Source organism: Choloepus didactylus, chromosome 15, assembly GCF_015220235.1.
Source record: "Choloepus didactylus isolate mChoDid1 chromosome 15, mChoDid1.pri, whole genome shotgun sequence".
In the NCBI taxonomy this organism is placed as follows: domain Eukaryota; kingdom Metazoa; phylum Chordata; class Mammalia; order Pilosa; family Megalonychidae; genus Choloepus; species Choloepus didactylus.
In genome coordinates this window covers 55,267,509-55,284,556 of record NC_051321.1, presented here as the reverse complement: position 1 = coordinate 55,284,556, position 17,048 = coordinate 55,267,509, and the positions used below count along the sequence as shown (strand labels likewise).

General features: G+C 40.1%; 1 protein-coding gene across 3 annotated transcripts in view; it reads right to left on the bottom strand.

Annotated features, from left to right (window-relative positions):
- The window catches only part of BICC1 (BicC family RNA binding protein 1), a 354,290-nt gene extending 345,202 nt beyond the window's left edge, over positions 1-9,088 (bottom strand). For all 3 annotated transcript variants that reach the window (XM_037804387.1, XM_037804388.1, XM_037804390.1), the window contains exon 1: positions 8,617-9,088. In XM_037804387.1, coding sequence (XP_037660315.1) covers positions 8,617-8,806 — 190 coding nt within the window. In that variant the 5' untranslated portion in view covers positions 8,807-9,088. The remainder of the gene's footprint in view (positions 1-8,616) is intronic.
- Between the last annotated feature and the right edge of the window lie 7,960 nt (positions 9,089-17,048).

Genomic DNA, 17,048 nt, shown 5'->3' with positions numbered 1-17,048 from the left:
GGAATACAGACACTTTTATGCCCATTTAGAGGAGACTGAGGCTCAAAGAGGCTATTAACTTGTCCCAGGCCACACAGCTAATAAATGACAGACCCAGGATCTGAATCCAGAGCAGAATGAATACAAATATTGGGCTTTTCTCATTGCCTGGCCACCCAAAAATATTCTAAAGTATTGGTATGTTTAAACAAAGTGTGATATACTCTGAGGAATATTACGTTGTCACTTAAAACCATGCTTCAAGACTTTTTTAATGGAAAAATACCCATGATACAATGCTACCTGAAAAAGATGGGAGGGGAAGTATGACCCCAGCTTAGACTACGTCACACAAGGCCAATCTATCTTGTTTTTCTGTCTGTATCCCCAAAGCCTAACACTGGATACCTGGCATATGGCAGGGGCTCAATAAGTATGTGTGGAAAAAACAAATTTTCTGTGAGAATACTTTTAAAGTCCAAGAAAAAAACTCCCAAAATGTTATCGGTATTTATACCTGAATTCTGGACCTAAGGATGACTTTCAATTCTTCTTTTTTATACCCACTTGTATTTTGTGTACTCCATAGTAAGTTTTATAAAAACTTTTATAATCAGGGGTAAAAAAAAACAGCAAATCCTGTTTCAGCACCTTCCTAAGAGATGTGGTTAAGCTCCACATCAACGCAATATGCAGACTAATATGTGATATATCCTATTTACTATAATAGAGACGTTACTTTATAGCTAGACAGCAAGGATTATCATTTTATATGATAGCATCATAAATGGGAATGGGGTTTAATATACTTGGTACAAATATAAGTGCTTTCCTCCCCTATAGTTATTAGTAGCTTAATAAGTAGGAAAAGAATTTATAAATGCATAATATCCACAAAATGTTTCTACTGAAGGCTTTGTACATTATGGATACCTCCCTCAATGGTGGTATCAAAAGGATTAAAAATCAAATGTGGTAGTTGTTGTAGCATAACAGCAAGGGTTTCTTGTCAAAATCATCTCCTGCAAAAGCCATTATAAATTACTATCAAAATTGTATCTTATCCATGGTAGTTTATTATGCATTTTACATAAAGGAACAGATATGGTCACTGTTACCCCATGCATTTTTTAAGTAAGACGTTCATTTTTTTTATTTTAAGTTCAGTTTTGTTGCATTTTTCTATTTTAAGTTCAGTTTTGTTGAGATATATTCACATACTATACACTCATCCACAGTGTACAATCCAGTACCATCATATAATCATGCATTCATCAACCCAATTTCTGAACATTTTCTTTACTCCAAAAATGAATAAAAATAAGAATAAAAATAAAAGTAAAAAAGAACACCGAAACATTCCATCCAACCCTATTTTTCATTTAGTTTTTGTCCCCATCTGTCCATACACTGGATAAAGGGAGTGTGAACCACAAGGTTTTCACATAGTCACACCATATAAGCTACATAGGTATGCAATTGTCTTCAAGAATCAAGGCTACTGGGTTGCATTTCCAAAGTTTCAAGTATTTCCTTCTAGCTATTCCAATTAAAAACTAAAAAGGGAGAGCTATTTAGTGCATAAGAATATCCTCCAGAGTGACCTCTCAACATCATTTGAAATCTCTCAGCCACTGAAACTTTATTTTGTTTCATTTCACTTCCCCCTGTTGGTCAAGAAAATGTTCTCAATTGCACGATGCCAGGTCCAGGCTTATCCCTGGGAGTCATGTCCCATACTGTCGGGAGATTTACACCCCTGGGAGTCATGTCCCACATTGGGGGGATGGCGTGAGTTCACCTGCCAAGTTGGCTTAGAGAGAGAGGCCAAATCTGAGTAACAAAGAGGTTCTCTGGGGGAGATTCTTAGGCACAATTATAAGTAGGCTTAGCCTCTCCTTTGCAGTAACAAGCTTCATAAGGGCAAGCCCCAAGATCAAGGGCTCAGCCTACTAAATTATTAGTCCTCAATGTCTGTCTGAATATCAGTACTAACCCAGGTGGGGAAGTCCAATATTTCTGCATTTTTCCTCAGTTTCCAGGGGGAGGCTCCTGCAAATATATTTTTATTCTCTGCCCAAATTACTCTGGGATGAAGACGTACATTTTTAAATAAACTGAATGAACTATGGATGAGCCAACTGGTACATTTCATTAGCTTATCATTTTGGACAATTTGAAACAGCAAAACATGGCACAAATCTGATGATTATTCTATCAAACTGCCTCTAAAATGACTTCATCTTCTGAATAAGCTTCAGTTTTTTGGCCCAAGTATTCTTGAATGACCTATCTATAAAAAGCCAGAAAGAAAGAAGCATGAACTAGATTGAACCTGTCAATTCTAAAAGAAATTTGAGATGGGTGTGAAGGAGGAGAGAAAAAATATGAATATCTTAGAGTAATAAAAAGTAAAGCATGCACATGTATTGTAGGTCATGTAATTTTCAATGAAAAACAAGTGACAATGAGAAAACAACAGAGGAAAAAGATAATTACAGTACTTGGTAGTCCTGGATCCTATTTGTAAAAGAAGTAACAAGATGAGAATAGCTTTAAACAATCAAAGGTGTTTCTTTCTTTGGGATTTAGGGTTACTCCTGTATTGTGCCAAGAAAGAAATTCAGGTACATATGACCTTATCAAATAATCGAACTTTCTAAGGATGATCAATGCAGGCCAAAGTCTCCAATACAGGTAAGTTTTTTATTAAGTCACGACTTGGAATTTTGGATCACAACGCCCCTCTGCTTTGCCTATTGTCGAAAAACTATGGTTGAATCACTCAGCATTCATTCCAAAATTCTTCTTTGCTTTCCACTAGAGGGTCTGGAAAAAACAGATCATTCCCAGAGTTTCTTGTACCAAAGAGTGGCCAAAGAATCATGCATGGAGGTTCTGGGTGATTCCTTTGTCACATAAAATGGCAAAATCTTGAAAACATGTTTTGCTCCCCTCCCTTTTCACTGCACAGAGCAGAGATGCACCTCAAGCATAGCAACAGCCACACTACAAGCACCACAGGCTGAGGATGGGGGAGAAGAGGCAGGAAGACACTTGGCTCCTGGATGACACCCTCGAGCAGCTATCTGTGGCCTGGACCTCTTAGCCCCAGGCTTCTTGTTAGGTAAGGACAATAAACCCCAGGCTGGTTTAAGCCACTCTGTTGGGTTTTCTGTTAATGCAACCAAATACATTTCTGCCTGTAAAAGTTATCAATATGACAAACCTCTCTAGCTATGTTTTAACATTCCTTTAATTTATCAATGATCGACCTAGCCAAAACTCCACAGGTCTTCATAGAGAAAAGATTCAGTGAAAGAGCCTACATTTACTCAGAATACTTACTCTGTGCCTGTGAGTTTTAACGGGACCATAACCCATCTCATTTCATCCTCCCAACAACTCTAGGAGAGGGAAAGTTAGGACCCAAATCCAGGCCAGTCCAAAAGCAAAGCCTGGCTCTTTACTGACAAGCTCCCCAACCTCTGATCCATTTATTTACTTAGCCTCTAAAGCACTTTCAACCTTCAATTCTACTCTCTGACTCAACTACAGCTCTCTTAACAACATTTCTGAGTTGAGGAAATCTTTCACTAAAAACTGAATCCCCCACACCCCCCAAAATTAAAAGATTAACAAAACAACAAATCCTAGCAAGCATTTGCTTTCTAATGTTTTGAAACCTTCACCCACCCCGTGAGACAGTGCACCTTATGCCTGGCCCTGGGCTAAGAGCACTTGACAGGGAACCCCTCATTCAGAGCTCACAACCACCCAGACCCCAGGTGGGCTATTATTATCCCCTTTTAACAGGTGAGAAAGCAGACCACATGAGCCCAGTCACAGTGCTTTCTTGGAAAAAGCTTTTCTACACACCAAGAATGCCTCAAGTTCAGAGCAATAGATAATTAGAAGGGAGCTTAATTGAAATTGCTGCGAGACTTCAGTAAAAACATCAGGAGTGATTGGCTCAGGACCACTCGAAGAATGAAAAGTACTCAAAGCAAAAACAATTATAACTAAAGAGGGTGAAAAGCTCTCTCATCCTGAGCAAAATCTGGAATTCTACACCCCCGTCCAACAGAACTTTAGTCAGTGTGTACTCATCTACCTTTACAGGCAACTAATTCGTTCACTGTGCCAACTACAAGGAAGTCCAATGATAATACTTAGATTGCTGTGAATGTTCATTAATTGTAAGATCATTTAACTCATTTTCCAATATACTTAACTTTCATTCTCAATATAGGAATGTACACTTCATATATCATAGTATAGAATGAATATCGTTATTATTAATGTATTCAGCATTTTCTATGTGGCTGGCACTGTGATACATATTTGTCTCTTAACCTCAAGACGTAGCCACTACTATTAACACTCCCTTTTTTTTTAATTCAATTTTATTGAGATATATTCACATACCATGTAGTCATACAAAGTGTACGATCAACACTCCCTTTTAAAGATAGGTATTCGGGTGATCAATTTTCCCAGGCTCTCTATTAAAATTTAACACCAAAATTCAAACCCAGATCTGGCCCAGGGCCCCAGGCTCTTAACCACTAAGCTTCATAAAATTATTTGATTCATTCTTGTTGTTTATTAGATTTGAACAAGTGTTTGCTAGGAAACTATGTTAGTTTCACCTTTTAACTTCTCTTCTAGTACCGGCCCCTCAATTTTCATATATTTTTGCTTCATATTTCTTCCTGCTCCCACAAAAAATATCTGTCACCAATTAGAAGACAATTTCCATTAAAGTTTGTTGATATTAAAAATATAACATGAGTTCTACTCTTTTAATCAAAGATGTGTGATAACCTCTGTTTTAGTGGCTAGTTCTGCAGCTCAAGCAAGCCAAGCAGCAGTAGGTGATCTCAGTTCTTCCTGTCACTGTAAAAATGCAACATAGTTTTTAAAGTCTTTAGAAACATTTTCCTAAAAGTCCACAAGATGTCATTCTCAGTTCATTGAAACTGGCCATTTCCCCTCTTGCAACTCCCTCTTTGCTGAAAAATAAGAGACTCAGAATTTTGAAAATACTGATGCTTCTAAATTTTATGTAGGAATTTTTTAGTTTATGGCACACATGTATGTTTTTCAACGTAAAAAGGCAGCTATCAACATGCAAATCTTATGTCTGTCTCTTAGTACTCTGGGGCAAATACCAAGACTCTACCTCTGACTCTTTTGATCCACTTATTTCCCTACTTCTTCCCAGCCTTCCCCCATACCACTCTCCTCCCTCCTTACACACCATAACTCACATTTAATTGATTTAAATGAAGCAACACTATAATCTCACATGAAGCATGAAATCCAAATTTTAAAGGTCAGTATTAAAGAAATTTTAAACGATTTTTCCTTATCATTAAACAATGCTGTCCATGGTATCCACTTCAAGGCTGACTATACCCATCAAAAGCCTAAACCAAAGTCAAAACTAAATTTCCATTTACAAAGGCATTGACTAATAAAATTGATAATCTGCATTTAGATTCCAGCAAAAACGTAAGACACTCTGCATGGTTGGTGCAAAGTAATTATTAGACAAAAAAAAAAATCAAGAAAAACTAGTCATTTTTCTCTACATTTTTTTCCTGGTGTTTTTCAGGTGTATCAATTCTTTTAGGATTCAATGATCATTCAAGAATGAATGGAATTTCATTTCTGTGACCACTACCTTACTGCCCATGTTTTAACCCAAAGAATTTTTGGTTCATTGCGTAGAAGAATTTCTCTACTAACAAAAATACAAACCATTAAAGATTAACTTACCCCCAGGACAATCTCTCTGGAAACAAATTCCAAGCATTATAATCACCAATTTGCAATTTGCACACTGCAGACTTAAAGGCAGACAATCTCATTTATCCTGATATAACTTGGAAACCTCCACATATTAAAAGGCAATTGTAAAAAGAAAAATGTCAAATACAAATTCAAAATAAATCAGAAATCCAACCAGGCAAATACAGACTTTAGCTACTTGGAAGTTTTCAAATGAAAAGTTTTCCACCCAAGAATATCTAATAATATTAGAATATTTTGACTTGCCAGACTTCCTACCTTGGGTTCTATCTTTCCTCTGCAATTATGGAATGTTTTTAATAGGGTAGCATCCAGAATTCTTTTGTTCTCCAAATATTTACTAAGTTTACACGAAATGTCCAGAAACTGTGGTAACTATACCAGAAAACTTCTGCATCCATATATACTTAGGTCTTATCATTGACCAAACATTGTGGCAAGTTTTAGCTTTTTAGACATTATCTCTTTGAATTCTCACAAAACCCGAAGAGAAAGGTACTAGTATCAGTCTCCTTTTCCAGATAAGCAAACTGAGACAGAGAGAGACCAAGGAACTTTTCCAAGGTCACACATGGATTTGAACCCAGATCTGAGTAATTCTAGTTCCCACACTTGCTATAACCACCCGGTATAAAGCACTGAGGTTCATGATTATGCTGGTTCGGGAAACTGGTCTTACTCCTCCAAACCTGATGGTCCCACATAATCTTATAACAGGGAGCATGCATCACAAAATGCCCTGGTACACTGTGAATTGGGTTCTACCATCAAACATATTCAAAGTTTACTTTCTTGGAGGGGGTAATTCACTTGGAGGTGATTTAGGAAAGTTAAGCAAAGTACTATGTTTGAACACTAAAGAATGCTTTGGAGTTGAAAAGTGAATATTTCATTCTATAAAGGTTAAGAAACTCTCCGAAGACTTCCTGTAAAAGAAACTATCACTGCAAAATTCACCACGCATGTCAGGATATCAACTCTCCAAGGAGAATGGCCTTCAAATTGTAAAAAAAAATGCCTCATCCATATTTCATTTAATTAATTAAAAAATAAACCCACGTCTAAAGTTCAGATAATGCACATGGGCCTTCCAGAAGCTAACATCACTGTTGTTACTTATACGTGCCAAGGTTAAAAAGGTAAGGATGACGTGGAATTACTAGGAGATCCGTCTTTCACATCACTCCAACTTCATGCAGAATACAATTGGAAATTTGTTTAAAAGGATGGTATGTGCTCTACACACTCAATCCAAACACTCTCCACAACAATATTTTCCTAACACAAATTTAATATTTTGCTTAATCATCAGAAGAAACGAGGCAAAAAGATCCACGGAACAAATAAAATGACTAAAATAACTTACTGAAACTCAACCAGGGCTTTAATTTCCAAATGCACCTTGCAATATTCTCCTAGAAAGTCATATAATTTTGTAAAAAGAGAGCACACATGAGAGAGACAGACATCACAAACCCTTAGGGTGTTTATCAGTAAAAATAAGCAACAACAGGGATGGGTGTGCAGCACATCCAAAAACCAGTGCCAAACACTCCTGCTATTTGTTTCCACCAAGTTATTGTTTTGGAATACATGTTGTTCTCTCTTAAAATAACCTACTTAATTGTTCTAAAAAGCCACTGCATCTCCACCGAGGGCTGAATCGCTCCCATACTGCAATGCACTGACTGATAAAGCCAAAATAAATTATGCATAAATCCACAAAATAAAGTTTGGAAAATTACAATGCAGGAGTAAGAGGACATGAGCTACTGGATTAATCTTCACCAGTTATCCTTAGTGAGACTAATGCCTGGTCCTCTATGAGTATTTTAAGAATGACAGTCATTCTGAGGAAAATGAGCCAAATAGTGACTATAGGTAGACCAGTAAATAACGTTTTTAAGGGAGGTCAAAATGACCTTGGACATCTCAGCATTCATTCTGAGGAGTCCAATCCTCACATTATAAACCAGAGTCTGTTTCCAGTCCAGTATGGTTTAAGCTGTTTCGCCTGGGAAAGTCCCAGAGAAACTAGGGAGTTTAAAAAAAAAAAAAAAAAAAAAAAAAAAAAAAAAAAAAAAAAAATCCCAAATTGTGAAAGACAAAGTCAGGCACCCTTAGTACAGAAAGATTTTTATGAACTGAGTTTAACTCAGGATATGTTTTATAAGCCCGTCAGGAGATGAACACACACTGTCCTCAAGCACAGCAGCACTGCCCTGCCACAATCCCCACGCTTTGGCTGCTCACCCCCATCCTGGCCCCTCTTGCGCCGGGAGGTGGGGGAGCTCCTGTCTTAAGCCTTGACATCTGCAGAGCATTTCCCAATAGCGAGACAAGGCCCCTCAGCTGGAGGAAGTGGATGCTGACAAGGGGGGAGGAGAGTAAAACAGACAGAAACAGAGCTAGAATTCGAGACTGCCAGCGAATGGCAAGAGTCACGCACACGCTGAGCAGTCACTGTGGGTCCAGATGGCACAGCCCAGGTGTCGGGGCTGAAGTTGGCATCTCCAAAGTCTGGAACGCAACTAGGGCGCGCCCCTACAAACTTGGCCTTCGGCTTTTCTGAACCGGTCAAATTCACAGAGCTCCCGCTGCCTGGAGACCTGAGAGGCGCGGAAGGGTGGAGAGTCCGTGGGGTCTCCACTCCCTGGGTGTCCTCCGAGTCCCTGCTTGGCTCCGCCAGAGAGACCAGAGAGACCAGAAAGCGAAGTCTACAGTGGGCCGGTGTGGCAGGCGCTGGGACACGGAGCGGGGATGTTCGGGAAGGAGTTGGGGGCTCAGGCGGGGAGTCCAAGAAAGCGAGGGGATGCCTACCTTGCAACATGGCCTCAAGTTTCTTCCTGTCCACGCGGAAGCGCTCCTCGCTCCACTCAGGGCTGTGCAGAGGCGCCCCGGCAACCAGGTCGTCTTCAGAGCCCGGCATGGGCGAGTCGGTGCTGCGCTCGCTGTTGGAGCCCGGGTCCGACTGCGCCGCCAGGTAGCCGGGCTCGCCCTGGGCGGCCATGGTGGGCGCGCGAAACTCGGGCTCCGGCTGCAGCCGCTGCTCCGCTGGCGCCGCCGCCAACGCCTCCGCTCGCCGGCCGGGCGCGACTGGCTCCCCGCGTCGCGGCGCTAGCTCGTCCCTCCGCAGCCGCCGACGCCGCCGCCAACGCCGCCGCCACGGAGTACCCGGCGCATCCCAGCCCCGGGCACAGCCCACGCCGCACGCCGCCCTCGCTCCCGGCCCCGGTCCCGGGCTAGTGGCTGCGTCGCCCCCCGCCAGCAACGCCCGCGCCGAGTGAGAGCGCAGCGCCGCCCGCGCCTCCATCAGCAGGGCTCCGGCGACCCCTCCCTGCCCGCCCCCACTGCTACGGCAGCGCGCTCATTGGCCCGGCCGGCCCACGGGGAGCCGCGGCGGGCGGACGCGCGGGCTGGCGGCCGCTGGCGATCGCACACCCTCGCGCGCGCGCGCACACACACTCACACACACACACCGTGTACACGCTACCACTTTAACGGACTTACAAATCCCGTCCCCCAAACATACTCCCATAGTTCTCCAAACACCGACACTCGCCAAGTTCAAGCACAGCACTCTGCTAAACGGACACAGAATGGACGCACCATTTCTCATCTACATTCACACTACGTACACACGACCACTTTTCTGCCCTTACACGTTCAAACCTCGTCCCCCACGCATACTCTTATAGCTCTCCAAACACAGACACTCTCCAAGTTCACGCACAGCATACACCAGAATGCACACAACGAGCACACGAAATTCTTAATCTATGCACACATACCATGTACACACTACCACTTCTCTGCACTTACACATACAAAACCCATTCCACACATATTCTCATAGTTCGAACACAGAAGTCAAGATCAAGCACAACACACTCCTGAAGACTCACGAAGTGACACGCAATTCCCCTTCATTTACATACACACACTACACCCTGAAACTCACCGTTGCAGTGCGCCGCACAAGTTTAAAAGGGGTGGAGGGAGAGAAGAAGGCTTGGAGGAAAAACAGTCTCCATCTCTCCCAGACGTCACCATGTATATTGCTTGCATGCAGTTCATTCTTCCACTAAGGGTTCAAACCCAGAGCCCCCTCTCTCATCTCAACAGCAAAGTGGTCTACAACTACATTTGAGGTGGTCAAGAGGCTTGCACTTTTTATTCTGAGGGAAAGGTATTTTTTTGTTGAATGGGGTGAGGGAGTAGTCATTTTCTATGTTATTCTCAAGAAATGGACTCTTCAGATGAATTCTTTAAAAGGGGTGGGGTGGAGGGGGCTGAGAAGGTAAAGATGGCTCTGAAACTCAGAATGATGATTCTCTGAATTCAGCTGGCATCTGGACAGGGCTGCCTTCTCAGGGACTGAGGGCTCTTTCTGGGTACTCAAGGTCAGCCTCTCGGCAGAGGGTATCTGGTAACTGATCCTCTGCTCAGGATGCTGGGGCCAGCCCACCCACTGCCATCCCTTGAAGCACCAGGTAAGATGAGACTCTCTTACACCAAATGTGTCGTTAGAACTCTACTTTCCCAGTTCACACTGATTCAGACCCTCTTTTGTTTTATGACCAAAAACACAAAGATTTATTAACTCTTGGAGAGGAGGGAAAGGAGAGGAAAGATGGCAGAGACACATCTAACACTGTGCCACAGAGTGAGGTTTATGGGCCTATATGTGGGGAAGCCATAAATTATGGATTGAATTCGGTCCTCCTCCAAAAAATATATGATGAATTCCTGATCCCCAGTACCTCTGAATGTGACCTTTTTTGGAAGTAGGGTCATTACAGATGGAATTAGGAAAGTTAAAATGAGGCTATGCTGTCTTCATTGCTCAGATGTGGCCTTCTCTCTCTAACTAAGCCACCTTGGCCGGTGATCTCGCTGCCCTCCACCCTGCATGGGACCTGACTCCCAGGGGTGTAAATCTCCCTGGCAACGCAGGATATGACTCCCCGGGCTGAATCTGGACCCGGCATCGTGGGATTGAGAACATCTTCTTGACCAAAAGGGGGATGCAAAATGAAGTGAAGTAAAGTTTCAGTGGCTGAGAGATTTCAAATGGAGTCGAGAGGTCACTCTGGTGGGTGTTCTTACGCCCTATATAGATAACACTTTTTAGGTTTTAATGTATTGGAATAGCTAGAAGTAAATACCTGAAACTACCAAACTCCAACCCAGTAGCCTTGACTCTTGAAGACGATTGTATAACAATGTAGCTTACAAGAGGTGACAGTGTGACTGTGAAAACCCTGTGGATCGCACTCTCTTTATCCAGTGTATAGATGGATGAGTAGAAAAATGGGGACAAAAACTAAATGAAAAATAGGGTGGGATGGGGGGGTGATTTGGGTATTCTTTTTTATTTTTATGTTTTCTTATTCTAATTCTTTCTGGTATAAGGGAAATATTCAAAAATAGATTGGGGTGATGAATGCACAGCTATATGATGGCACTGTGAACAGCTGATTGTACACCATGGATGATTATATGGTATGTGAATATATCTCAATAAAACTGAATTTTTTAAAAAATGAGGCTAGGCTGGATTAGGGTAGGCCCGTAATCCAAAATGATTGGTGCCCTGATGAGAAGGGAAGAGGAGACCCAGAACCAGAGAGAGAGAGAGAGAGAGAGACAGCCACATGGACAGAGGCAGATGGTATACAAGCCAAGGAACATCTGGGACCACCAGAAGCCAGGAGAGCGGCAATGAACAGGTTTTCCCCTAGAGACTTCAGAGTGAGCATGGCCCTACCTTGATTTTGGGCTTATAGCCTACAGAGTTGTGAGACAATAAATTTGTTGTTTTAACCTATCCAATTTGTGGTACTTTGTTATGGAAGCCCCAAGAAACTAAGACCATTAATTATCTTGATGTCATTAATAATTTAATATGCTTAAAGTAAATTGAAATTCTCATAGATTCAGTAGCCTCGTTAACAAGAATTGAATCTGTGCTAGGGACTGCAGTGTCCCCTTATTTACATAAAAGAAAATTGGGACTCTAGAAAGTTAAGTGACTTGATTAAGGCCACACAGAAAGCAAATAATGGAGCCAGGTATTGAACCCAGGTCTACAAAGGACTGTCTGATACATAATCTCCACAAAATCTTGCCTTGTAAGGCAGAGAACCCTTCTACATCCTCCTGGATACCAGAAGCAAATATATAGCTTAACTACTCCAATTCACCAATATCTGTTCCTTTTCTAAACTTATTAAACAGAGAAGTAAATGACTTATTCAAGGTTACACATCTAAGTGGAGAATCAGAATTCGAACCCAGGCAGCCTTCTTCGTAAATTAGATTTCAAATACTTTATACTTAGCCGCTAAAAGCTCTATTGGCTCTCAACAGGATCAGCACAACCAAAGCCTCTGCAGCAGGAGGAAGGAGCATATGTTTCTCCAGTGGAGCAACTAAAAGACCAGCATAGCTAATACGAGAAAATCAGGAGTTCAATGCTATTAGCTGAGGCTGGAGAGGTTAGAGGTAGAGCATGTAAGCCCTAAGGCCAAGTTAAGGAGTTTTTATCTTTGTGCACAGAACAGTAGGAAGCCATGGAGAGGCTTTAAGCAATGAATGATGTAATTAGATTTGCATTTTAAAAAGATGACTGTGGCTATAGTGTAGAGAACAGATTGAGGGCCAAGGATGTCATTAGACCAATTGAGAGACTATCCAGGAAGTTCAGCTAAATGATGCTGCTGGTCTACCTAGTGTGGTGAAGATGGAGAGACCAGAGAGGATTTGAGAAATCCTCTCAAATTGGTGACAGATTGGATGTAGAGTGATGGAGATGGACATGTTGAAAATGACTCTAGGGTTCTGGCTAACAAAGCTGGAAAGAGAAAGTTGCCATTAACAAAATAGAAACTACCGGACTATACTCTACATTGGAGGATGAGATTGAATTGGGCATGTTGAGTTTGAGGGGCCATTAAGACCTAAAGTCAAGCAAGCAGTTGGATAGATGTGTCTGGAGCTCAAAAGAGAGATCTCAGTTAGAGATTAAAAAGTATTATTTCTTTGTGTATAGGTGGTAATTCTAGCCAGAAACATTGGTAGGATTGTCTGGGGAAAAGAAGTAAATTAGAAGACGAACTGAGGAAAGAGTCTTTCACAAATTCAAACATTTAGTAGTCAGTCTCATAGAGGTTAGTGTAATAGAAAAGAAGATAGAAGAAGAAAGGATTAGAAAAGGAAAAAAAACAAAACAAAACAAAAAAAGTTTTGTCATGTAAGCTCAAGAAAAAAAGACTGTTTCAAAAAGGAAAGTGTAATCCTCTTTGTACATTAAAGGGAGTCAAAAATGTTTGATGGAGGGCACCGGAACCTTAACAAAGAAAGTCGGAATGGAGTGACTGAATAGTCAGTATTGGTAATGAAATGAAGAGTAAAGATAACTCTTTGGGAGGAGTTTGTCTGAGAAGAGGAAGAGAGAGCAATAGCTGAAGGATCATGTGGGTATGGGGAGGGTGGTTTTTTGTTTACTGGTTGATTGGCTGGTAGATTGGATGATTGGTTCAATGAATAAGTTTTGAGTATGTTTAAAAGCCCCTGGAAAGATCCAGTTGATAGAAGTCAAGTGTACCAAAAAGAGAGAAGAAGAATTATTATAGGGTCTTGATAGAGTGATCAGAATAGATTCCAAGATCCAAGTAGAGGAGAAACAGAAGGAGAATAGGATGGGTATAATATAAGTGAGTTTGGAGGTTTTGTTTCTATAACACAAAGGAATTCCTATCTGATGCTTTTATTTTCCCAAGAGTATAAGCAAAGGTCATCCACTGAGAGTATGTCAGAAGTTTGGGGAAAGTAGAGTAGTTTTAAAATAATCTTCTGCATCTGTAAAATAATGAATTGGCATTGTTAAGAATCCATTTGAAGTTATAGTCATAAATTTATAATAGGAACAACCTGCTTATACTGTTACTTTCTCCAGCAGTGCTCTGCTTCTTGAGTATAGGCACAGAGAAAACAGCTGGAGTCATGCCAAATGGGTGCAACACTAGGAGCGAGAAGGCAATGGAGCAATGCCTTCAAAATTCAGATGGAAAATAATTTCCACCATAGAAGTTTATACCCAGCCAAATTATCAATCAAACCTGAGGATAAAATTCATTCTCAGTTATGAAATAGCTCAAAAATTTATACTCCTTACACCCTGTCTGTGGAATCTACTAAAGACTGTGTGCCACCAAAACAAGGGAATAAACCAAGATAAAGAGAAAATATGGAATAAGGAAAACAAGAGATCCAGCTCATGATAGAGGCAAAGGGACTCCCAAAGATGATAACAAAAGGAGAGTGCGAATTGGAATAGGCCAGAAGTCTCCAGGTTGATATTTCCTGTAGATTAAATAGATGGAATTCCTGAGGTGTATGAACATAATGAGGGAGAGAGAATTTTAGATTAAATTAGCAATCAGTTCATAGAAAACTGAGATTTTCTTTAAAAAACTATTATTGACTCCAAGTTTAACAAAATATTATGCAGTAAGTCTAAGTAATCAGAGTATGCTATATGACTGAGCTATGACTAGCATTTACATAGTCATAATAATGTAACCCATGAATACTGACTTAACTTTAATTATAACTAGATTAGGAATTCAGGGAGTTGGGAACTATGCATGTGTGAAGTGGGGGCTTTGTGTGTTTGGGAGTGGTGATAAATAGCAAAATCCTCATCTTCTCTTGAGGACTGTCAATAGATAATGCCTGAAACTTTTGTTTTTAAGTTGTGAAGTAGCAATATAAGTGTGTTGTTGGGAGATGTGGAGGTAAAAATAGAATCAAACTAAAAGTGTTGGATGAGGAAATGGGAAATGGGAGGAAGGCATATGGTATTTCTAGTTTTTATACAAACCTTCTAAAAATATTTGATTCTTTAAACATATGAATGTGTAGCTTTAATTTTAGAAACGGAAATGAAGTAACACATGCTTTTAATAACATTATTGGAATGAATAAATCAATCAATAGATAGATAGATAGACAGCCGAAACTTGAATTCATTACTTCTGAGTCCTGTATTCTTTCTACAAAAATTGAAGCAGTATTGGAATAGTTGACAATCTTTTTGTTTCCTTAAAGGATATTTGCTTTCTTTGTCTTTATCTTCCCATTTAATTCAAGAAACAGATGCTTTTCAAAACATTCAAAGGACAGGAACAGATCAGATGCCAAGTAACCAATTGAGTAGATTTTTTAATGGCATAAAGCTCTCCAAAAAAAATTACTAGGAAAAATTTAAATAACTAAGGTCCCATCAAATCTTCAGGTTCACAAAATATGAAAACCGTAAGAGATTTAAAAAAAATAACAAGATGTGTCATCTTACATTTACCTTAAAAATAGACCGCCAACCCTAATCAGCTGTCATCTTATGAGAAAACGCCTCAGGGAGTATTTTAAAGCAAAATGGACTGGTATTCCTTTCCAGGCACTCTTATTTAGTTTCCCTGAATTAATTTCTTTTAAGGCAAAAAACAAAAATATCAGTGTCACACTGTGATGGTTAGGTTCATGTGTCAACTTGGCCAGGTGATGGTACCCAGCTGTCTGGTCAAGCAAGCACTGGCCTAACCATTGCTGCAAGGACGTTTGTGGCTGGTTAATAAACCAACAGGCTGGTTTATTAAATCATCAGTCAATTGGCTGCAGCTGTGACCGATGACTCAACGAAGGGCGTGTCTTCCACAATGAGAGAATGCATCTGGCTGGATTTAATCCAGTCAATCAGTTGAAGACTTTTAAGCGAGACAGAGAGGACCCTCACTTCTTCTTCGGCTGACCAGCGAAGTGTTTCCTGAGGAGTTTGTCGAAGTTGCCAGTCCATTTCCTGAGGAGTTCATCAGACATCTTCATTGGAGTTGCCAGTTTGCTGACTGCCCTACAGAATTTGGACTCGTGCATACCCACAGTTGCATGAGTTACTTTTATAAATCTTATATTCAAAGATATCGCTCATTGATTCTGTTTTCCTAGAGAACCCTAACTAATACACACACATATATTTTTGTAAGAGTTTCAGAAGTTTATATTAAAACTGTTTTTATATTTTATTAAAACCTTGGCATTTCAACTATGTTTAAATAATATCAACATATGACCAGATATTATTCAACCAAATGGCATACAAGGCTTTTAGTGGGCCCCTATTTAGCTATGCCACTTAATCTCTTTTTTGCATTTCACACTCCAATAAAACCGAAGTATTTGTAATTCCCAGTCAAGTCCTGCTCTCTCATCTGGAGCCCTGTGCTTTGCAAACATTATTCCTCCAGCGTGAAACTATCATCATCATCATCATCATCGTTATTATGTTTGATGTCTGACTCATCATAAGATTGTGAGTTTCTGAATATAGGGAATTGCTCTTTTCACCACTGTGTCTCCAAACACCTAGCAAATGCCTGGCATAGGTTGGAAGCTTGCAACCATGCACTTAAAAACTTATGTTTAGAAATTAAATTATGATACAGTTTGGATGATTATGTAACCATAGAGTAAATAAATTGAAGAGGAACATAAAAAGAAGAGTTAAAACTCTAAGGCCAGAATTAAGAACAGCTGATAGGTAAAAACATTCTCTTCTTAATTTGCAGCTGAGGAACAAGAGGCCTGGAGAAATGAGACAAAGTGATTCGAATGCCACATTACATGAAAAGAAACTTAGAATCATCAATGTATACTGCACAAAATTATCTGATCCAGTTCCTTACTTCACAGATCAAGAAACTGAGACCCAAAGACTCAGCGAATGATCAAGTTTTCCAAATAGATGCTTAAAATTTATTTTAAAACAGGTGATTTTCAGCAAAGCATCTTCTGCAGAAGCCATTCATTTTCACTGTAACTTTTTTGAAAATTTTAACTTTTGACTGATTTTTTTTTTTTTTTGGCTCAAAATCTACACCACCATGGTATGGTACAGTGTATTTGGAGATCAACTTGGTTTAAGGAGTGCTCTAAAATCATACAAATTTTCTCCACAATGCCAAGTTAAAAGGGCAGCAAAGTATTGGGTATTCTATTTTAGTGCCTTTAGAATTCGTTTTCTAGAAGAAAGAATATCTGAAGTAAATATAAATGAAGTAATGAAGTGAGCATACTATCTGTAATTCATGTTCCTTAAGATTAATAATAATAACTAACACTTATTGAGCATTTATAATTTGCTGGACATTGCTAATTATCTCATTTGGTTCTCACTACAATCAGTTGAGGTT